Raw genomic sequence first — 24,442 nt, forward strand, 5'->3', positions numbered from 1 at the left:
TATTATTCAACATGTTCTCCTCAAGCCAACTATAAATAAGTTAACAGTCCCAGACAGCCTGGGAGAACCAGAGCTGCCTGAGGTCAATGCTCTCCAGATGACATGCTGTCCTCACAACACTGCTGTACAACACCCATTTGGAAGTATCTGACACCCTGGAGTAAAAATCTAGAGCTGGAATGCTTCAGAAACTTTTGTGTCAAATACCACAGCAGTAATGAAGGCAAAGAAACAAAGCCTAGACATCTTTTTTTCTACTTGTCTCCTCTTGTAACATAACAGATCTACAGAGGAGTATAAGGGCCAGGCATAATGAAGAAAACATGAGGTGTAAGTCTTTTTTATTTTGGGGGGTTTTCAGTATGTGTGCTACTGCCAGGCATTAAAAAAAAAAGTAAAATCAAGGAGGATGTTCTTTTTATAGGGGGATGCATTTCCAGGAATAAAGCCGACATCACTAGAATAGAGTTCAAAAATCTTTTTTGAGAATAAAGTCGTAATGTTTAGAAAAAAGTAAAAAAAACAAATACTGTTTCGGAATTTTCGAGAATAAAGTCGAAATGTTGTGAATAAACATGCAATATGAGTTTAGGAACAAAGTCGACTTGTTAATCAAGTCAAAATGTAAAGAATATAGTAAAATGTTAAGAGTAAAGTCAAAATATTACGAATAAAGTTGATATAAAATTTCCCGAAAACAAAGTTGGGATGTCGTAAATAAAGCCAAGATGCCGAATAAAATCGAGATAATGAGAATAAAGTTAAAATGTCCAGAATAAAGTCAAGACGTTGAGAATACATTGGAGATGTAAAAATATATATGCATTAGCCCCTAAACAGAAAGTCCCACTTTATTCTAGACATTCGAAAAATTAATCTTCTCTCATTCACTCTCCTATGCCTGGTCCTTACACTCCTACATACAGAGCAGCTTCCAATATAAAAATAACTATCTGAACCCGCTATGCGTCTCTCTCTGAACACCTGTGTTATAGGCCCACTGAGGACTATTTCCCTATCAAAGCACCGCTGCGTCCCGGCTGGGCTTCCTGTGTTTCGGTCAGTTTTTTCCCCTTTGCTGACCTGATGGGGTTGCTTTTAGATAACAGCGTTTCCTCCTCCCTGCCCAGGCCAGCTGTTTCCACTGCATGCAGCTTTCTAATCAGTAGTTTGTCCTGAATGCCTGCCTCCCAACAGGCCTGCTTTTGTTGCAATAAGGTGGGACAGTCCAGGGTCCATGGAAACACTCCCCCCTTTTCATGAGAGCAAAACACAGAGAAAGACTATATATGCATGTGTTGATGTACCTTCAGAGCACACACACACCATTGAGAGAGACAGATTTCAAACACTGTCCGTGCAGTGTTTGTTGAAGACCATCTGTTTCTTCCTGTCCTGCTGCTTGATTTTCCTCTGTACACCATCTCTGCTAATGATTCCAGGTCAAAACACGCTGATCACAGCCAGCAACACTTCCTTTAGACAGCTGTTGATCTCCTCTCAGAAAAAACACAATAGGGGAAAGTGACCAGGCGGGATGCAGGCAGGAAAGTTTGACAAATCTTGGTCAGAGCCAATGTTTTTGATGGCAGGTTAATGTCTATGCCTTTTGGCAACAAAGGCCTTTTTAAGGCCCTGACAATACACACTAAGGTAGAATGGCCTGCTCTGGCCATCTTAGATGCACCTTTTAAGACATTCTTGGTCTGCTCCCATTATCACGCAGAAAATTAGGACTTCCTTATGCTTCAATTACAAATGACCTTGTGGGAATCGGAAAATGGTGTGTTCTGTAAGCATGGAATATGTTGTCATATAATAGTTATAGAAAGTTTTAAGTGCTTTAAAATGTTTGAGATGAATCTATTTGTTGCCCCAGTACCCTCTTATCCAATCATGAATATTTCCTATGATATTCAATGTTAATGAATGTAACACTTGCAAATGAAACGTGTTTTTTCAGTGTTATTTTATACAACAAGTTGGAGCACACAAACAATACATATCGAGGGGAGGACATGGAGACAATAACGGCATAATAATGATAATTAAAAACGACCAAACCGCAAGGGTTACTAGACTTGATTCGGACTTTACTGTTCATCGCAAAATCGACTTTGCCCTTTTTGGCCTTTTTCGCTTTCCGTCGCAGCCACAGTCTCCAGTACAAAGTACGATTTTCAGAAACTCCAAAGTGGTGTTTTCTAGTCTCTTCTTTACTGAAATGGCATCTTAATCCGCCGGTAAGTTCAGAGATGTGTTCGTGGTGGTGTACAAACCTCACAATCGGTGAAAAACGGATTTATATACTCTTGTGTGTGCATTTGAACGTTATTCTGTGCAAATCATTGGTAGAAAATATCTGTTGCAGCAGCGATATTAGACAAGTTTTCAGTCTCTGATGCGCCAAAACATACATATTTAACAGCAAATGTACTCTGCATGCGTCGATATCTGTGCTTACTTCTATCTATTTCGAAACCGTCCACTTATTGTTCACTTTGACAGTGTAAACGGATTAATAATCAGCACCTGGGTCCTCTGCTCCCCCTCCTCTACATATGCAGCTGCTGTTTTCATGGCAGACGTGTGTTATGTGGGGGTGGATGTGGGCACTGCCAGTGTGAGGGCCGCTCTGGTGACCCGGGCAGGCCGGGTGAAGAGCACGGCAGAGGAGCCCATCAGCATCTGGGAGCCCCTCACCGACCACTATGTGCAGTCCTCCACTGAGATCTGGGACAAATGCTGCATTGCTGTCAAGGTAGGCTAAACTCAGAGATTCCCCCACCACCCCACAACTGGTTCTGTGGTTGTAATGTGATGTAGGCTAACACCACATAAAAGGGATATTGTTATATATATATATATTTTCATACAATGTTGGTTTTGTTCATCTTTGCATTCTCATTAACCTTGGTACTGACACTTGGGAGCTGGAACCTTCAACTATTTATCTATTTCCATCAATGAAGTTACTTTAAGTTTAATATTAATCATGTATGCCTTACTTTCAGCTAAAATAGCGACTATTTCAATTATAAAAAAAAATAGCTGAATGAACTTATAGCTTTCTATTTGAACTGTTTATTCCTAACCACTAGCTAATATTTCAGCAGTTTATTCAATACCGCTAATATCACATGAATTTATCCATTATTTTAACTAATATCTAATCTGTTTATCCGTTGTTAATGTTACTTTTCCCCCAATTACGTTTAACTAATATTTAAACGTATTATCAACTATTTTAAGCTAATATTTCCAACTGCTTATCCATCACCCTAAACTAAAACTGTAACTGTTTATCTGTTACTTTTAGCTAATGTTTTAACTGTTTATCCATTAGTTTGATCTAATATGGCCAACAGTTCATCCATTACTCAAAGCTAATATTACAAACTGTTTTTCTATTACTTTAAGCTAAATGTTTAACTTTTAGCTATATAATTATTGATTATTATATTCATGAACTGTTTTTACTTTTTTGAGCAAGTAATTATAGTCACTCTCAATGGCAACTCATGGCTTTAGGTTTACAACTTGGTGGGAGGTGTGTATGTACGATGATCACAGTTAGTGGTTTGCTGTTTTTGTCTCTTTTTTCTTTTTATCTTCTTTCTTTTTTTCTAAATCATACTTTCTATTTCTGAAAATGTAGTTCACCTGCTTAACAGTATTTCCATTTATTCCTTGGCAAATGTAAAGGTAGTTTTCGGGTTACAAGATCATGTTGTTGGTGTCATTGGCTGACATGACAAGGAACTCTCTGTAAGGGTTATTCAAACACGCTGGTCATTGTGGGAATACATCATAACTTTATTGAGTTCATTGTTATTACGACACACAAAGTCTGTTGAATTATTATGAAGTGCCTGCTTATGGATGCATACATATCCTCTTACAGTCACACCTCATGTAGGACCCCATTATATTTTATATTTGTTCCAGAGAGTTACCGAAGGTGTGGACAGGAGTCAGGTACGAGGGATCGGCTTTGATGCCACCTGCTCTCTCGTTGTTCTGGACCAAAGCTTCCAGCCTGTGCCAGTTAGTCAGCATGGTGAGTGAAACATTATTTTCCTTATATCCTGATCTTTGTAATTCAAATATCATATATTTTGCTTTAGGAAAGCACAAGCTATGTTAAACATGGAAGAATTTCAAGATTTCCTTCCCAAAAAATGGCCATACTTGATATTATCCCAATATTCATTAAACTATGCTTACAAATAATAAAATGACAATGGAACTTTTTTTATTTGATAAACAACACCATTGTGAGTCTGTTCTGTATCGCATGATATTTTTTGTCTTTTTTGAAAAATGCTTAATGTTTCAACGTCCCTACCATGATAGCTTATTGTGAGGGTTTTTAATCACAATCATGTATTCTGCATATCCCCAATGTATATACACATACAGTAATTACTTAATTGTGGTTAATTAGGGTGAAATTAGTTATGTTTTTGAAATTCAAGTTGTACAATTTTACTAGAATGTATTTTTTGGAGATTTTTGACTTGAAGCCTTTCAGTTATTGTGTTCAGCTTGTGCAATTTGTTTTAATTAATGTAATGGGATACTTTATTGATCCCTGAAGGTAAAGCCCCTCCTCCACAGCAAGGTCAGAGGTCAGGGTTAGCGACAGAGCAGAACCCCTGGAGTGTGCATTGATTCATGTTTTGCTTTTTTTCAATTAAGAAAGATGGGCCACAGTCAGGACCCATAAACTCAGGATAAATGACAGCTTATACTCCGTCTAGATATAACAAGTATTTTGCAAAACTCCCAATCAGGAATATTTAGGTCAATACTGAGATCATTATTATTCATTAACATAATTACTCATTGGCTTTGGAAAAATTGTGCGTTTATTACACTTTATCTTTCAAATAAATAAATGTCCTGAATGTTTTCTTCAAATGGTGATTTTTGTAAACTTTAAATAAATTACAAATGAATAACACATTGAAAAAATACTGCAAAGAAAGGAGAAAAATAATATACATACAGTGGTATGCAAAAGTTTGGGCACCCCTTAGGAAAACCACTGCATCAGTTTGTCACTTGCTGAGCTTTTGAAGCAGCAACTTCATTTTAACATATGTTATACCTTATGGTAACAGAAACATCTCAGTAGTGAAATAACTTTTATTGGTCAAACAGAAACATGTTTATGTGCATTCAAACAAAAATAGGCATGTGCATAAATTTGGGCACCCCTAAGAAATAATTCCATTAATATTTAGTATTGCCTCCTTTTGCTGCAATAACGGCCTGTAGACGCCTCCTGTAGCCACAGACAAGTCCCTTAAGCCTGGCAGGTGTTATTTTGGCCCATTCTTCCACACAAAACGTCTCCAGTTCAGTCAGGTTTCTTGGCCTCCGTGCATGGACAGCCTTCTTCAAATAAATCCATACATTTTCAATGATGTTAAGGTCTGGGGACTGGGATGGCCATTCCAGAACATTGTACCTGTGCTTCTGCATGAATTCCTTGGTGGATTTTGATCGGTGCTTAGGATCATTGTCCTGCTGAAAAATCCAACCCCGGCGTAGCTTCAACTTTGTGACTGACTCTAGAACATTCTTGTCAAGAATCTCCTGGTACTGTAAGGAATTCATGTGGCCCTCAACTTTAACAAGTTTTCCAGTACCTGTGCTAGCCACACAGCCCCATAACATGATAGATCCTCCACCAAATTTTACAGTGGGCAACAAGTTCTTTTCATTGAATGCAGTGTGTTTTTTTCGCCATGCATACCTGTTCATGTTATGACCAAATAACTCAATCTTGGTCTCATCTGACCACAGTATTTTGTTCCAAAATGCTTCTGGCTTGTCCAGATGTGCTTTTGCATACCTCATGCGACTCTTCTTGTGATTAACACTCAGGAAAGGCTTTTTGCACATCACCCTTCCAATGAGCTCTTCCTGGTGCAAAGTACGCTGGATTGTGGAACGGTGAACAACTACACCATCAGCAGCCAGATGTTGTTGTAGTTCTCTGGAGGTGGTCTGTGGCTTCTCTGTGACCATTTTCACCATCCTTCGCCTGTGCCTTTCCCCTATTTTTGTCGGCCTACCACATCTTTCCTTCACACGGACTGTTCCTGTGGCCTTCCATTTCACAACTACGTTTCTGACTGTGGAGACAGACAGTTTAAACCTGTCAGATAATTTTTTGTACCCTTCTCCTAATTTATAATGTTGGATTATCTTAGCTTTCAGGTCAGTGGAGAGTTGTTTTGAGGTCCCCATCTTGCCACTCCCTAAGAAAGAACCTAGGCCAGGCACAGCCAGCTATTACCTATGTTAAATAGCCTTTTTCATGATTGGTTCCACCTGTCTTTGTAATTGAAGGTCTAATGAGCTAATCAAAGCAATTTTGTGCAGCAACCTGTCAGCTATAAATCCGTACAGGTGTTGAAATGAATGCTATTTATAAGGGTGCCCAAACTTTTGCACATCCCATTTTTTGCATTTTATTTTATTATAATAAAACTATGTAATGCTACCCTAAGAATTTTGGTCTGGAAAACACTAAAACGTCTACATCTTTGTAGGAAAACAAATGTTGTTGCTGTGATCTTCTATTATAAAGGAAAAGCAAATTGTCATGAAATCTCAGAGGGGTGCCCAAACTTTTGCATACCACTGTATATTACTAAATAAAGAAAATGTAAAAGTAATAGTGAAAATAAATTAAATCGCAATAAAAAAGGTTGACCATGTTATAACATTAGTGCACTTCCACAACCTACTGATAACTACTATACATTACATTTATATGATGGTATATAAAAATAATAATGACCCAGATAAATTGTATAAAATATGTAATAGTGCACTGCTACAACCTGATGAAGATATGCAACATGTTCCAGTCAGTACACTGCTGTAATACTGAAGGATTTATAATCATATCAAATGTTGAGCATCACTGCCAAACGTAAAGTGGTAGAATGATCATTTCATCTCGATTATCTTTGATTCATAATAGTTTATAGAACAAAATTGAAAAAATTGAAATGAGATAATACAGCCCTAGTAGTATTTACATTTTGCTTTTACTAAAACTGATCTACCCCTTCATCTCTTTCCCAGGTGATGAACAAAGGAACGTGGTCATGTGGATGGACCATCGAGCTGCAGAGCAGGCCGCTCGTATAACCAGCGCTGGCCATGGGGTCCTGAGCAGGGTGGGGGGGGTCATGTCGCCAGAGATGCAACCCCCCAAGCTGCTGTGGCTCAAAGAGGTGAGAGGTGAGCGAGGTCACCGCTGGAGCCCTGATCTGTGTTTTACTGTCGCTGTCTGTGTTAGCTGCTCAGCATGTGTGTGCTTTAGTTTCAGTAATTTTTTTTTAAACGGTTTGTTGTTGACCTCATGCTGCCATTACTCACTGATTGGGCGTTTTTAATTTCAATTCCTCCTTTCAGAATCTAAGAGAGCGCTGCTGGAACAAAGCTGCCCACTTTTTTGACCTTCCAGATTTCCTGTCTTGGAAAGCTACAGGCTCCTTGACACGGTGAGCTTATTTATTGGATAGTCATTAATACTACCTAATCTTTTAAGCCTGTTCTGTTAATTGATTACATGTGTAATATGTGTTTAACATTACAGAGTGGAATTAAAAGACTTGACTGTGACCTACAAATTGTTTTCAGGGACTATATACTGGTATTATAATAGTGAAGCTAAGCAGATAGAACATCCTTAAATCAAATGGCTGTTAAAAAGAGTGTGTTCTCGCGACTTTTCACATAAACAATTTAGCCACTTGTTAGCATTACCGGCTCCTTCAATACTTTTATATTATCACTTACTTTCTAAAATGATGCTTCTTAATTTTCTACCTGGTATACTTATTTGTTTTACGTTAATAATGCTATAAACAAACTACAGCACGATCATATGACTTCATCTCACCACCGCTAAGCTACAGTTAGCTAATGTTTGGCGTGATGAGGTTTGGCATTCTTAATTTAGCCCTGATTAGCAACCGCTGTTTTTACGCCACATAGAAAGTTCCAGTTTACCAGTGGGGTAACCAATAACATATTTTATTTCGTTGAAAATCTCTTCAGCTTGTAACCACTGGTGTTATTTCAGGCATCTAACCAATCACACAAAAAAAAAACATTTGTGAGACGATGGATCCGGAGGTTGAAAGTGCTGATTCGTTTCTAGATTTTAGGACTCATTTATGCAACTGTACTTATACAACACTCCATAGCAAAACTAAATTGTGTTGGCGATGCGTTAGAGGTCACCAGAAATAAATGCTCCCAACTTTTGCCCGTCTTGGTGACAAACAAAACTACTGATTGACAGGTGCAGGTATTTTTAATAACCTCACCTCCACACAGCACACCAATAGTGACAACCCAAACACATTCTATGTGCCTTCTCTGTGGCTTGGACCAGATGTCCTTAATGTGACCTCACGTTGTGATTTCAGTGGGAGTGTTCACTGACTTGATACACCCTTTTTCCTCCAAAATAATCACTGAGTCATTTCCAATTGACAGTAGATGAGCATGCGTTTTTGGATTTACTTTCTGGTGTGTCATGGGCAGAGTCATACACTTTACAGAGAGCGTGGTTGGGTTGTAACATATTTAGTTTTCTAACCATTTGTTAATCTGAAACTAGAGTTGTTGAAGCAGTGGACAGACAGACATTTTAATTTAGTTTGTTTCGAGTGTGTTTTTAGTGTTTTACAATGATCAGCAAGGTCTTATCGCTGCTGTCTGACTATAGTCTTATAGCTTTAAGTAGCATCTATTAATTGTATGTTTTGTTCATTAATACAAAATAATAAATGTCCAACAAATAACTATTCTGCAATGTTTCCCAGGTCTTTATGTACTTTGGTCTGTAAGTGGACTTATTGCCCTCCTGAAGGATGGGACGCTGGTTTCTGGACGAGCATTGGACTGGAGGATCTCCTGGAGAACAACTCTTCCAAATTAGGTTAAAGACATTTGCAAAAAAGCGTTGAACTGATTGTATATTTATGATTTAAAGAAAATTATATACATGCATGTACAAATCCTTCTTTCAAGCTGTTTTCTGTCCTCCAGGCAACATGACGTGTTCTCCAGGGAGCCCACTGGGGGACGGCCTCACCCAGGAGGCAGCAGCAGATTTGGGACTGGAGACAGGAACTGCAGTGGGGGCTTCTCTCATTGATGCTCATGCTGGAGGCCTTGGTATTACATCTGAAACCTGTTTATTAACTCCTGTTCTCTCTAATTATATGAAGAAGAAAAAAATCTACGGTTCTTTCCGGGTGTCACTAAGCTTTTAGTTGAACATTTAAAAAAATATAAACTCCTTTAAATAGCTCTTAAGGGTTTGCAGGGCAATTTATGTTGAGCAGTTTTACAAGACCTTGAGAATATGGAAGACTAAATAGGTAGGAGGACGGCAGAAGATAAAGTCCAAAGTCGACATTTTGTAGCGTGGGTGTAAGATAAAGCTCCTGGGGTGTCTCAAATAAAGACATTGAACAATCGTAGGAAGCCTAAATCAACTTTAGAATTTTAACGACTGGTTAAAATTAGGATATTTTGAGGGCACAAATATAGATTTGTTGTTAGGGCGATGGACAAGGTTATTTCCACAGCACATGGAATAGTCTTCTGTTTCTTATGCGAAAAGATAACAATTCTGACCAAAAGTCTAAAAAGAAAGAACATTTCTCAAACCTTTTTAAATAATGCACCTCCTTTGAAATACCCAATCAATTAGCCCGTGTCTGTTATTTATTGATGCTGCTGTGTGCAGTATCTGTTAGCATGTTGGTAGCTTTAGGGCTGTTGTTCAGAAAACCGCACCATCTGGTTTTGTTCTGGGAGATAAACTGCTCATGAACCCTGACCTATGACCCCTGGCAGCGACCTCTGCCCATCACACATTGTCCTATCAGTCAGAGGCTGGAACACTCTGAAGCACTTTCAGTTGTCAGGCATGTCACAGTGATGTGACATGCCCCCCCCCCCCCACCGCCCTCACGGGTAGATGAACCCTCCACCCTAAACTGAAACCAGCTTGATAAACATTATTTTAGCAGTTAATGTCAGTGTTGCATGCCATGTCATGGTTGGACCAAAACATCAAAAGGATTTCAAGCTTTTTTTGTCTGCAAATAATCACAATTTGTCCATTACCAGGGTCTTACAGGAGTGCTGTGGTAAAAAACAAAACATGTGTTTTACTCCTGCAAAATAAATACTTCTGATACATTTCAATGTGTGATTTCCAGGTGTGATAGGTGCAGATGTTAAAGGCTTGAACTTGCCCTGTGAGGACCAGCCCATCACATCACGCATGGCCATGATCTGCGGGACATCAACCTGCCACATGGTGGTGAGCACTTCACAGATACTTTTCACCTGCTCTATAAAGTGATCCTAAATAAGTATTGTATAGATAAGGTGTGAACTAATTTAAAACAAACAGTAATTTGTATACTAATATGAAAGTATGCAATTTATTAAAAGCAAACTTACATTCCTGATGATCATGACAGGGCCAGTTCTTCACTTTTTCTTTTGTTGTTGAAATTCAGTTATACTATAGCTTTATATTGGAGGATTGATTCAACTCAATAAATAACAAACAGTTAAACATTTGAAGTAGATTCTTGAAACCTAATGGGCATGTGTTTTATTTGTACTATTATTTTTGCCTTAAAATGCTTCTCTGTTTGTTAAATCTTACCTGGTTTTTATGTTTAGATAGATGAAATGAATATTTTGAGACCATTTAGTAGTTACGGTTAGTTTTAGTGTATTTAATTAGTTGTAGGTGTTTTTTAGCTTGTAAATGTTTCTGTTTAATACATGAACTCTCTGTTTCTATAGGAGTTATTAATGAATATTGTACATTCTTTTTGTTTGTTGTGTAAATGTCGGATAATCTTTAGTTTGTGAATTTAAAGTTGAATTGTAGTTGTTTACATCATTTTACTTCAGCTATTCTTATCTCCTTATAGATTGCTCATGTGATTTATTTATTTTTACGTGCATCAGGTCAGCGAGCAGCCTCTCTTTGTGCCAGGGGTGTGGGGGCCCTGTCTGTCTGCCATGGTGCCGGGCATGTGGCTCAACGAGGGAGGACAGAGCGCCACAGGAAGGCTGGTCAGTGCACTGTTGAGCTTTATGCAGATTACACTGACAAAAAACTGTATCAAGTAGACACAAAATGTATAAAATCCATGTTTAAATGTACACAAAAGACACCCAGACGTGATTCAGCCATCCGTTAAAAAACTTAAAGGTGCCATAGAATGGAAAACTGTATTTACCTTGGCATAGTTGAATAAGGAGAGTTCGGTACATTGGACTGACATACCGTGAACCTCAAACACCATTGTTTCCTCCTTCACGTGCAAATCATGAATATGCATATCACAGCGGTAAAACAGGCGAATTACAACAATCCCTGTGTGTTACGTCACACACGGTAGTCCAGCCCCAACATTTGCATACACCAGCTGCTGGAAACACTAACCCTATCACTTACCGCTCAGTAAGTTGATCTCCAATCTCCGACCATCTGGCTGTTCTTCAAATTCATCTGAGGCAGCCATGGATTGCTCTTTGTAAACCAGCCAATCAGAGCAGAGCTCGTCATAATTATTTAAATGAGCCCCAAAATAAGGCAATTCAGCTTGTTTCATTCTAGGACCAAATCATAGGGTTATAAATGGGTCTCTAAAACCACATCTTGACTTTTTTTGGATCAACCAAAGTTATAAACCTTCTTTGTAGACATCAGAGAACAATTAACAATACCAGATAGATGCTTTCTATGGCACCTTAAAACCCCACTTGGGACAATTTGAATCAATTTGAACCTTAAGCCTATTAAGTAAGTCTATAATAAAAAAGTAGAAATGCTCTCCATTAAAACCCAATGCCATTAAAGCATGAAATCATGCATTCTATTATATTGAACATTTATTCTAGAGCCCTTGCTTCAAAATGTTAGTTGGGGTTCGCCCGATGAGGCAAATACATGTTATTTTCATGTTTTTTTGACACAAAAAATGACAAAAGCAATGCATCAAACGTAATGATATCGCCTACCCTTAAAATATCCAAGCCTTAAAAAAATATCCCCATCACATTTTTCATACAGGCAACAAAAACATTTTTTAGTTAAAAACAATGGTAACATTATTTAAACAGACTGGCTTTTGAAGTGTTAACATTGTAAAAGAAACCAACAAATATTGTGTTTTATCAGGATTGAAATTGTTTAAAATATTTAAGATGGTGAAAGTACAATAAAATATATGTTTGATATATCTATGGCATTTATCTTTACTGTTTTGACCTCTAAGGCCATCAGAGTAACTTGTGTTAAAGTGAGGCTCGAGGGATAAAATCAGTCTGTCTATTTTATAATATGCCTTCAAGCTCCAGTAACTTTACATAGGAATTAGCAAATATTTCATAGATTTAACAATGAATTGAATCAGCAGTTGCAGCATCGCAAGCCCGTATGTCATCAGCCGCATCGTCTTTAATCCTTTCTGTAAATCTTCTCTCTCCTCCCTTAGATCGAGCACATGGTGAAAGGCCACGCCGCCTACACGCAGCTCCAGGAAGAGGCACGGCAGAGGTCAGCCGATGCTTTATCTGAAGCGTCTCCCAAAAACATTCAAACACAGCTGTCATCCCTGTTCTGCTGACGTATCATAATGTTCAGTAAGCTTTGGGAAGATAAGAAGCTTAGTGAGGTTTTGTACTATAAAACTCACTTGTAGTTGAATTAGATTTCTTTTGTCTTTTTTTCTTTTCTTGGTATGGTATTATTATTTCAGCATCTGTTCACGACTTTGTTCAATTCTTACCTTGAGACAAATTTTTTGTATTTATTTAAAATGTTGAATTAAAGTTCACAATGTTTGCAGTTATTTTTGCCATAATATTTGAGGTCCAAAAACAGTGTTTCTGATTCAACTCACTTAGTTTTCTTGGCCTTTAAATGAGAGTAATATTGAATCATTGAAAATCTAAGACGAACATTCTGTGAAAGCTGCAAAAGTATTTACTGTTTTATTTTCTAAACATAACTTTGATTTTAATAAACGTTTTTTTTTTAAATGTCAGTAAAAACATTATTGCTACCATGCCTATTCTCTGCATTCACTCACGTGTTTTTTCCCCAGATTTCCCTTAAATGGCGAGAACGTCTACACCTATCTGAACAGCCACCTGAGTTCCATGGCTGTCTCGGTTCTGCTGTTGACCTGCTGGGCTCCAGCCTTCACGTGTGGCCGGACTTCCACGGCAACAGGTCGCCCCTGGCTGACCCCAACCTGAAGGGGATGGTGAGGGAACATAAGTCAAGGCCTTATGTGACTTGTAATTTTATACGTCAAAGCATGGTTGAGTTTATTATTATTTATTAGTGCACATACTAGGGTTGCAGCATTAATATCATTCTAATCGCATTAGACACAATATTTGGATAAGGCAAAACACCATAGTGAGGCTCATTGTCAATTCTCAACTCCTAAAAGAATGTTTTAACTACAGAAATGAGATGTCAGTAAGTGAACCTTAAAATAATTTTAAAACATCGAACAGGCAGGCTCTTCCCTTGTCTCCCCTCTTTAAGCTGAGCTAGCTAGCTCCCAGATCCAGCTTCATATGAAAAGCACATACATCAGAGTGGTAGTATGTAAATGTTAGGAATAAACCGAATAACTGTATTTACCAAATTGTACTTTTATACAAAACTTTTTTCTGTACTTTTAACATAAATAGGTTAACAATACAGTTAGCTAGCAGCTAATTAAATAAGCTAATAACTTCGCAAAGCACCACAGTAAAGCTCAAGCTCAATTTTCATCTCACAAAACAAAAATGTAGATTTGTTTAGTGATTTAACTGATGAGATTACTTGTTAATAGTTAAGCCTTAGAAGATTTTTGGAACTCTGGACAGCGCAAGGCTAGCTGTTTCTCCTGCCTCTACTCCTTAAGCTAAGCTAGCTAGCTCCCAGCTCGAGTTCCATATGTAAGAAAACAGACATGAGAGTGGTATCATGTACATGTCCCAAAATATACTTTAATACTCTTCTTTGAACTATACTCTAACCTAAATATATAATATAATATAACCACACTACAGTAAGATGGCTGCTAATTACATCAGCTCACTTAGTAAAGCACCAGTCAATATTCATCTCATGAAAAATAAGATACAGATCTACTTTAGGATTTCACAACAGTAGAAGCAATGACAAGGAAAAGACGTTGTCCTAAACTGAGATTATTTATGTGTTCAGTAATCTAATTATTGTTTTCAGGCCATTTCTGTATTTCCTGGAAGGAAGCTGATAACTGGTGCATATTGTTTCTACTGAATCACTGCTGATTTCAGTTACCAGACCCTGAACGACAGCTCTGCTTTCACCATCCTTTTTGTTGTTGAACGCACCCCTCTCTTGACTCCTACTCTTCAGCACTGAGTCATTTTTGCTGGAATGACTCCTTACTGTTTCTCAGGTGATTGGGCTCCCACTGTCCCAAACCTTGGATGACTTGGCTCTCCTATATCTGGCTACAATACAAGCCCTGGCTGTGAGTGTTTTCCTTTGTTTAGAATCACTTCAGTCAGACATCTTAGTATCTTTAACTTTAAGGTACTAAATGTAAAACTTCTTTTGTCCTTTAAGGCTTAAAGGACAAAATAATTAACATTTTGACTTGATTGATTATCTTTGTATCTGATTTCAGCTTGGTACGCTTCATATTCTAGAGGCCATGAAGGAAGCAGGACATGACATCAGGACCCTCTTCCTGTGTGGCGGGTTGAGCAAAAATGCTCTGTATGTCCAGATTCACGCTAACGCTACAGGTAAACAACTCCAGTAACAATGACAGATTTAATATTGTGGATGACAATTTAGCAACAAATACATATCATCCAAAATGTACAAATAATAATAACACAAAAACGTTTTAGATCTCTATAATTTATTTTAAAGTGAACATATGAAAATACAAACTTTTGTTACTGTATTTCCCATATAGGCCTGCAGCTAATGCCACTTTTCAATGTTGTGTTTTTCAGGACTGCCTGTGGTGCTGCCTGACCAGAAAGAGGCGGTGTTAATAGGAGCAGCAGTCCTGGGTGCATGTGCTTCACAGGACTACAGCAGCATACAGGTGGAGTGGCACACACACAGTTTGTTAACACAAAGTGTTAAAAATGACACCAGCATAGGCAAAAAAAACATTTAGACTTTTTTTGTGATTAAATTTGACACAGATTATTAGATTTAACCTTATAGGAAAGAGTATAAGGGCTAGGGTGTTTTTCAAATGAAGTTGAAGCTACAGTAAACTCATAACACCAGTAATACATTTCTATCTGAATGTGAAGGTATTGATGATGCAGTCTCATTTTGTATACGTTTCTACGGCTTATTACTTCTGGCAAAGAGATTATTTTTAATTTTTGTAAATGCGCGAGTAGCTTACATTTTAATCTTGAAATTTGAAAAAGGCTTTTTGTTCACTCTTTCACTCAAATCCATTTGAAATACAATTAGACACCATGAAAACTCACGATGAGAATTTGCATTTGCTGTTTCATGCAAGTGGGAAAAAACGGTAACCTCCTCCTCAACTGGAAAGGATATACTGTGTTTTGTTTTAAAGACCCCTACTATGCAAAATGAACTTTTTGATGTCTTTTATACATAAATAGTGTCCCCGGTGTGTAAGGAGACTCGCAAAGTGTCAGAAAATACAACCCTCTCTCTTTTCCTCCTTACCCACAGCTCTAAAAACAGGGATACAAACGAGCTGATCCAGATTTGCTTCAGTTATGACATCATAACCGAAATGTGGCTGGCTTTACATTGAACGTCCCGCCCACATGACACGTCCCAACCTATCATCCCCCATATACAGTCAGCATCTAAATCCCCTCCACAGCACCTCTGTGTGTCTGTGTGTTCAGCAGGATGTCTGCAGGAGGGACTTAGAGTTGTTGTTATATAATACATATGATGTCTCTGTTCTAGTGGTAAACACTGAGAAGTGTTTCAGAAATAATGCTGGATGTGTTTTGGAACATAATATGGGGTTTAATCAGGGCAGCGTTTAGCTGAGTATCTTCTCCTGGTAGAAAACTTTCACAGAGGAGAGAGAGCTGCATGCCAAAGGGGCGTGGCCAGCTTCAGCTCAGCTCAAATTTAAAGCGACAGTCACAGAATCAGCACTTCAGGAACAGGGCTGAAATAGAGGGGGATGAGGCATGGCTACAATGTGTGATCTGTTTGGTATTTTGAGCAAAACACTTCACAGACATGTTTTGTATAGATATTGCCCTGCAATATATTGTTCAAATATAGCGTAACAGGTGACCTTTAAACCTTTGATTAAACAGCTGTGTTTGTCACATTAAACAGCTCTGCTTCCAAAAAGCTTAAAATGTTTATAAATGTTCACAAACACTGATTTCCAAACTGGTTCAAATCTTTTCATTTGACCGCGTCGCCTTCTAAATGCCTGCTTCTTGCATACTAACACCTCCAGTTTGTAATGAAGACCAGGCTAACAGTTAAATGTCATGCCAAACTGGAAGTAACAACAGTTTTGTTTCCAGAGCCGCAGCAGACGATATCCGGTTGTTTCCACAGTCTGTAGTTCTCCTAATGAAGAGTAAACTGAACATGGGTGAAATCAGTGGCGCGACCCTATGTAAAAAAAGTGTATGTTTTGAAATGTATTTAGTAGTGTGGAATCCTACATTCATATTTTATAGCCCAAAAAAGTTGACCTCAAAATGCACAAAGCACAGATCTCACTGTTGCTCACTCAATGCCTCCATCTGCTGGGTAAAATCGCCACACAAGTGTTTTTACTATGTAATTGCCAGGATATAAATAACAAGAAGCACAACAATACGATATAAAAACAATGCTTATGCACAAACAAGAAAAAACGATAGAAATAGGCTGCGAGAGGGACAGCGGGTTTTAGTGAATTGTTTTCATGTGTTTCGATTTAAACCAAATGTGTAATACTAGTTTTCATTTATATTTATTTACTTTTTCATGACTCCTGATGGATTCCATTAGACTCACACCAGGTCTCAATGTTAAAACCCGGAGTGAATATTATGTGTCCAATAATGTGAAGCTGTTAGGATGATTGAATATGAGGAAGGACTTTATTGTTTCCCATCAATGGTTACTTCCACTATTCAGATATGTTTATAAGATGCAGACATTTTTATTTTATTTGATCTTTTATTGGACATTATATTTAATTTTCATTGTTTCTTTTTTTTATTGTGTTCGTATTTCTTATGTTTATATAAATATTGTATATTATTTGATCTTTTATGGGACATTTTTCACTTTTCAAATGTGTATGTTTATTAACAATCGTATTACTTTTTACTTTAATTTGTTTAATCTTTTTATAGCATATCTTCCTACATATGCTTGTGTACATATTTCATTTATTTAACTTTTCTTAAATTTAGCCTCAAATGGAAAAACTGTCAGTAAACCTAATATGTATGTATTAATAACGTATTTCTAAATATGATCCTATTCTGAAGTCGTCCTGCCATTTACTTAAGATAAAAACGTTTTAAAGATAAAAAGTGATTATTAAATCTCTCGCTAGGTCATTCCATCATCCCTTGTTTTTTCAGTACCAGATTTTGGAGCACAATGGAATGCTTTTAAGCCAGATAAACTAAAAATAAGATGTTATTGTTGCACCTGTCAGCTGTTTTCCGCCATAACTCTGAGTCTGATCCTCTGCTGGCTGCGTGTTGTATGTTTAAAAGCAGAGAGGCCCAGCGCTGCATTAGTCATAGACTCAGCCACACAGAAAACCACTGCAGTTGGCTCGTGTCGAAACTAAAACTGGGTCACGCCAGGCCCAAAATCCAAATGTGTATTTCATGATTTATTGAGCGATGTCTTTGCAATTTATATTTTAGGAGGCGATGGAGAGGATGGCTAAAGTGGGGAAAGTTGTTCAGCCTGACTGTGAGCTTCGGAGGTGAGACAAAGACATTTATTTTTTCTGGTGAAAGTCATGGTTGCTGTAATGTGGTATAGTAACATAAATTAAATAAGAATGCAGCAAATCAAAATTTTAAAAATGTATATGTATTTCTACCTTTTCATTTTATTTTATTCAATTAATCATCTTTTATTTACTTTTATATGCTATTTACCCAAGCATAAAATCTATCTATTTTTTTTTTTTAAAAAGAAGGAAGCAGAAAGACATCTTGAAATTATACGAATTATACAAAATTAAAACGTACGAATTTTTCAGCAAGCTTGGAAAAAGTCTCCGTGCTGAATGCGTAAGCATTTTTGTGATCTGAGATGAATAAACAATTAATATGCTAATATTTTTTCCTCATTGTCTTTCAAATTTGAGACATCCAGCACATTATCTTTATATATATGTTGTATGCCTTTTATTTCTTTATTTCTACAGGAAAGCCCATTCGCATTGCTCTTAAATGTGCAAAGTGACCCAGTATATACAGCTCTGAAAAAAATCCAAAGACCACTTCCAATCGTTCTTAAATCTCAATCTCTACATGTATGAAAACCCTTCCATTCCACTGTCTGTTGAATTCCAACACAGAGGAATGTTCTCAGTAGTTCATAGAATAAATTAAAGACATGTTAATTTTAATCAATCACATATCTATAAATAGTAGAACCAGAAAAACTGATAATGCTGCAGTGGTCTCTTTAATATTTTCCAGGGCGCGATATAAAGATGGATTTTGAGTGACCCTTATTTTTTTATATTGAATTAGCACAGTCATATTGGTCCAGCCCAAGATGAACATTTGGTACTGTGTGTCTTTTTGGTATTATCAGCCTTTGTATGTGTGCCAACATAGTGTTCACTCTTTCATGATGCCATATATTCTCTATAAGAGCCTATGGGAGGTTATTCTTCAAATTAATTTTGTTTATTACAAATACATCCCATATGTGTAATTACTTTGTGTTTTTTTAGCTTCTATGAGAGAAAGAACAAAGTGTTCCTGCGTCTGTTCGCCCACCAGAGGGAGTACCAGGCCCTCATGAGCCAGAGATGACTCGGCTGCTGGGACTGACTCACTCTGACGTAATCGTGATGACGAATGACTTGAAACGAGATCAGAAGTGTTAACCTTGGTGCTTTTTGTCTGATAGTAATGATACAGTTTTTCCTTCATATTTTAAAGGACGAACAGCTACCTGAGGCTACACACAGCACATGCAGAAGACACAGAAAACCTCCGTGGAGGAGAACTGTTGTATCTTTCCATGAAGAGGAGGGAGGGGGATGCAGGACTAAATGTGATGACATCATAGCATGAGTGGCCCCTCAGCTCCGTCCAAAGTCACACACCATCAAATACCTTCAGATGAATTCCTAATAAATAATTAAACGGATTTTTTTTTACTGTCACTTCAACCTAATGTGTTTTAGGATATATAATTCAGGGTGCCCCGACTCATTGGTGACATCTTTTTTTATAAACAGCTTGTCCTGCCTCTGTTGTCCTACTGTCTGCTAGTCACAGAGATGCTGACGATACGGTGAGGAGGGAAAGCCTTATATCAGAACTACATCATCGTGGAGAAGGGACAGGGAGGCGCTGCTGGACCAAGCTAACCTTCTGGAGGGAAAACAGGGATTTTAGCCAAAAAAAGGGTAACCCCCAAAAGCATTATCAGGCTAAATTAGAAAAAGGGATTCATTTACTGTGTTTAATGAGGTATAGTTGTCACTTTAAAAGAGTACAAATGTATAGCAATACCCTTATTTGCTCTCACTGTCCTCCTTTGTGTAACTAGCACCTTTGCCCACTTCCTCTTTTGCGAAGAGGAAGTGGGTAAACTATAAAGTTTAAACTTGAATTGTTGATTGTTTCATCCTACAGAAGAAAAGCTTCTTTTCCATGCTGTATATACTAAACTGTTTGCTACGTCTTTCAATATCAACAAATGCATTTTCCTAGCTCAAGCCCCCCCTCCCCCTTTGCAAAAACAATCCCCATTATGAAACTAGGCTAAACATTGCAGCTATGATTCTCGGAGATGTACCATCTTTAAAATCACTTTATTTAAAAATAATCTCTACACATTCATTCAGGCGTTTTGTCCGCTGCTTACACAGACTCGCAGGACATAAGGTCGTTAGAGTCCCAGATTGAGAGCTGCTGGACTGACTGACATAAATAAGTGCTGAATGTCAGGTCTGTCTGCGTCGTGCTCACTGCTGCGGTGTGTAGCGCAGGTACTTCTTGCCAGAGGGCAGGTCTTTGGTGTAGACGCCGGCTGGGAATAAAGCGGCTGCCTCCTCCTCAGACATGCTGGGAGGAACCATCACACATTCTCCAGGCTGAATGGAGACACAGAACATAACGTAAGTAATTCTGGTGAATATCTATTTGTTCTATTACATTACATTCCATTTTGGAGTCAGCATAGCAATCAGGCAGGTTTTTGTTCAGGGGTACCTGGGTCCCTCTCGCAGTGAATTAGTAGCAAACCAATTGGCCAATATAGAGTGAAGTGAATGTGCTGGAGGGTCCATGCTTCCAGGAACCATGTAGGAAGGGGCCTGATCCATTCACATGGAAAGCATGGTAGGCCAGTATGAGGTTACCTCTAGTCAGCGGCTGAAAAGATTGGTACAAACACACAGGTGTGACCTACCTTCCAGTCTGCAGGTGTTGCCACTCGTTTCCCCGCTGTGAGCTGGAGAGAATCCACCGCTCGCAAAATCTCGTCAAAGTTGCGTCCGGTTGTTGTCGGGTAGAGTATGGACAGTTTCAGCCTTTTGTCAGGGCCGATGATGAACACCTAAACAGAGACAACTTACTATTCCAGAGGCATGAGAGTCGATATTAAGTTTGAACTGTGCCTAATAGTGTCACAATATACCAGTATTGATGAAAACCGCTGTATATAAACATGGAAAGTTGATATCATGTTAATAATACATCTATGAAAAAAATAGTGTTCATCAGGTGTGCGTTAACCTTTACCCTTGTCGGGCCAAAACTGAACTGAAAAGTGTGCCATCAGCCAAAAGCAAACACTAACTGTATTTGATTGTGTTATTTCAATGCAAATTTGTAGTGGGATGTTATACCCTTTATTTGAAACGCCTTTGTCATGCAAAGTGTTAGTCTGCGTGCTGTGCGTAGAGTTTAGTACAATATTAATAATTAGGGATTCTGCTCACAAAAAGAATTAAAAACAGTATAAACAGCAATTTATATATTCTAAATTTAGATTTGTATTTGCTATAAGCATCTGCAAGCCACATCAAATCCTAATGTATAATAATAAATTGCCCATAAATCATCTACTTTTGTTTTCATTCTTGCTTTTTTACCTCCCCCAACCACCCTCGCATAAATGAGTGTAATTGGTAAGACACGGAAAAAGCAAAAAAGCAGACATTTTTCAGCGTTATTTACATTTATTTTATTGTGATGGCTACAAAAATCAAATAGTGAAAATCATGCCCTACTGCCTAGAAAAAAAACCTGAATTTGATTGTGGAGACTCTTACACAGCGCGCAGTGACGGGCAGGCCATCTTTATCCTTCTCATCTGGATCCAGCATGCCCAGAGCCACTGCCAGCTCCCGTTTATCGTCAACTATGATGGGGAAGGGCAGCGAGCAGCAGGCCGAGTCCTCACAGTTGTATGCCAGGATGTCCTAGTTTGTAGAGACATAGACCTTAGTTGGTAGCTACACTGGTGGTGTATATAGCATTTTGAACTATTTTGAGTTATGTATAATGTGGCACACAGCCGAGGTAAAATTGTGTTGAATATGCAGTTTACTTATTTATAGTTCCCTGACAACTCCGAACTGTCTTACCTTTGTTTTATCTACAGCTGCTGCAGTCTAGACTACATTTAAACTGCTTTCAGTTTATATTAAATTTGACTAAACCTGCTTTGTCTTGCGAAATCGAAGAGTTTTAGGTCTGAGAAATTAATTCTATAGTTGCTTTCCTTGTAAAGATGGGAAATTTGCAGCTTACATATAATGCTGAGCTAGCTTTAAAAGTAATGTAGTTGTTTTTTAAAGATGAAATATTATACTAATTTTCAGGTTTCATATTTGTATTTTTTCCTCTGCTGGGACATGTTTCCATGCTCTGATGTCCAAAAGTTCTAACATGTCCCTATGTTAGTGGTAATAGGCAAGGAAGAGCAGTCCAATAGAGGCATTTCAGGCATGGGGGAGTGATTTTAACCTTTTGCACAGAAAACACATACAACATACTACAGGAAAGGGAAAACCCCAAGAAGCATAATAGAGCCCCATAGTTTCATCAACATTAACATGACTGTGTTGCAGTGTGTAGCTAGGACCTGCACTAAACACAGTAAAATATAAATGTAGTAGCCAATTAAGACATGCTGTATGTGTTATTCACTTTACACTCTTTTGACCTGCAAAACACGTTGATGCTCATTTATTCTTATGACCCTTCTGATGTATTAACAGCACCTTGGTCCAGCCGTGGTGATCCTCCAGGCAGTCGATGGACAGGGCGATCATTTTGACGTTGCGTTTACTGAACTCACTGCTCAGTCTAGCAGCGCGCCCCAGCTCTGTGGTGCACACCGGGGTGTAGTCTCTGGGGTGGGAGAACAGGACCCCCCATCTGGAATAAACAGAGATACGTGAGGATGTGTCAGGTGTTAGTCGAGGTCATTGATTCCGTCAAAGTGAGGACGTGCAACCTGAGGTTTCCGTCTGACCCAGTTTCCTCTCTTCTGATGTAAATCTTTCATTTCGGGGTCACTGTGAGGTTAGGTTATTGTTTGGTTGCACAATAGGATGGAGCTGAATGGTGCACCTGACACAAAGGTGACCAGAAGTGACATCTTCATGACTCTGGTGTTCCAAAAACAATGAAAGTGACAACCTTTTTTGATGAGGTCGGCAATGTGACTGAGGGATGAGCAGCGAAATCTCACTTTTTTGCATTTTCACAAATAGATTAAAGGTTTCACAAATCTGAAAGTGTATTATAAAGAATACTTAGCCTCTCTGGGATAATCTAGTCTAGATTTGACAATTCTTAGTATAGTGGTTTTGGATCAGGACCTGGTCCAATGTGGTCTAGATAAATTAAAAAGCAGCAAAATCGCCCTTTTTGTATTTTCACAAATAGATTAAAGGTTTCACAAATCCAAAACTGTGTTATAAAGAATGTGGAGACTCTCTGGCATAATCTAGTCCAGATTTGATGAGTCTAGGTATGGTGGTTTTAGATCAGGACCAGGTCTAAGGTGGTCTAGATGTGAAAAAAGCATCAAAATCTCTCTTGTTTTTTTTTGTTTTTTTGTATTTTCACACATAGAATAAGCTTTCACAAATCTGAAACTGTATTATAAAGAATGTTGAGACTCTCTGGGATAATCTAGTCCAAATAAATCGGCTATGCAGCGATTTAAGAGGTTAAAAAAACAGGATTGTTCGCACAGTGCTGTAAATTAAATATCCCTTAACTTTCCCCTTAACTGCCGAATCAGAAACTCTGAATCGGATGCTAACTTCAGCGTCGTGGATTTAGATCAGTTTGCACCAGTCTGGTTGACTTTATAATATGCATGCAACCTTTAACGTTAAAATGCTAGGCTCATAAATGTATACTTCATTAGCATAAAGCAGAAGTCAGAAACCGTAAGAGGAACTGGACTCAAGCTGCTTCCCCTTCATGCATTCTAGTAATATTAGAAACTCCTATGAATCAATACTCTAAATATCCATATCTTCAAGATGCCTACTTACGAGTCACCGAGAAATTCATGGAGTTTTATTTTTCCAATGGTGGTCTCCGCTTCGAAGTCTGGAAATGCATCTCCGAGCAGCAGCCCCGGCATGTTCAGAGTGACAGTGAAGGCGTCTGTGCCGCTCTGGAGACAGTTGCGTTAAATAGAGGCGGAAACTTCCTGCACAGGCTTCTCTATTTACATCACCATCATTAACTGTGACCTGCACAGGACACGTACAATAGAACATGACCTGACTCAGTCACTGCGGTGCGTTCAGGGCACCCTTTCGTTGATTGGTTGTCCCAAATTACTCATTTACGTACGCGTATATAATACTTCCTACCTAATGTTTAACATTGTGTAAAGCGCAGCACTTTCACGACAATATGCTCATGTATTATAAGCAATGTATTGATAAAATTGCCTTCAAGAATAAAGCATACGTTTAAAGCTCTGTGTTTAATTACGTGTGTATTGCAAAGATAATTTACGCACGTTATATTTACCCCTCTATCCATACTCCCCAGTTGCCTGATGTTTGTGCGTCGGAGTACAGCAGGGTATTAAGTGTGTTCAGGCCACAGGTGATCGATAAAGACGGTTGGATAGATTAAA

General features: G+C 38.3%; 2 protein-coding genes across 2 annotated transcripts; one reads left to right on the plus strand and one right to left on the minus strand.

The window, feature by feature from the left end:
- Positions 1–1,803: 1,803 nt before the first annotated feature.
- Positions 1,804–19,465, plus strand: fggy (FGGY carbohydrate kinase domain containing). Its single transcript, XM_063886336.1, is given in 18 exon segments — positions 1,804–2,243; positions 2,568–2,761; positions 3,949–4,060; positions 7,108–7,259; positions 7,441–7,529; positions 8,862–8,977; positions 9,088–9,216; positions 10,272–10,375; positions 11,041–11,148; positions 12,576–12,637; positions 13,188–13,249; positions 13,252–13,349; positions 14,532–14,606; positions 14,763–14,883; positions 15,100–15,194; positions 17,995–18,056; positions 19,044–19,154; positions 19,255–19,465. Coding segments are annotated over 16 exon segments (1,650 nt in total). The 5' UTR covers positions 1,804–2,243; positions 2,568–2,578; the 3' UTR covers positions 19,126–19,154; positions 19,255–19,465.
- A 304-nt stretch (positions 19,466–19,769) lies between these two features.
- LOC134866262 (peroxiredoxin-6-like) lies at positions 19,770–24,360 on the minus strand. Its single transcript, XM_063886337.1, has 6 exons — positions 24,334–24,360; positions 23,844–23,968; positions 22,554–22,710; positions 21,600–21,749; positions 20,735–20,881; positions 19,770–20,417 (listed from the first exon to the last, which is right to left on the minus strand). The coding sequence occupies exons 1-6, from the start codon at positions 24,343–24,345 to the stop codon at positions 20,289–20,291; spliced, it is 720 nt and encodes a 239-aa protein (XP_063742407.1). The 5' UTR covers positions 24,346–24,360; the 3' UTR covers positions 19,770–20,288.
- Between the last annotated feature and the right edge of the window lie 82 nt (positions 24,361–24,442).

Source organism: Eleginops maclovinus, chromosome 6 (genome assembly GCF_036324505.1).
Source record: "Eleginops maclovinus isolate JMC-PN-2008 ecotype Puerto Natales chromosome 6, JC_Emac_rtc_rv5, whole genome shotgun sequence".
NCBI lineage: Eukaryota > Metazoa > Chordata > Actinopteri > Perciformes > Eleginopidae > Eleginops > Eleginops maclovinus.

What these genes read in the sequence shown, in the direction of transcription:
- LOC134866262 (XM_063886337.1), bottom strand. An exon ending in CATGAATTTCTCGGTGACTC is followed by an intron (nt 22,711 to 23,843) that starts GTAAGTAGGCAT and finishes TGTTTATTCCAG; the next exon opens with ATGGGGGGTCCTGTTCTCCC. An exon ending in ATCACCACGGCTGGACCAAG is followed by an intron (nt 21,750 to 22,553) that starts GTGCTGTTAATA and finishes TCTACAAACTAG; the next exon opens with GACATCCTGGCATACAACTG.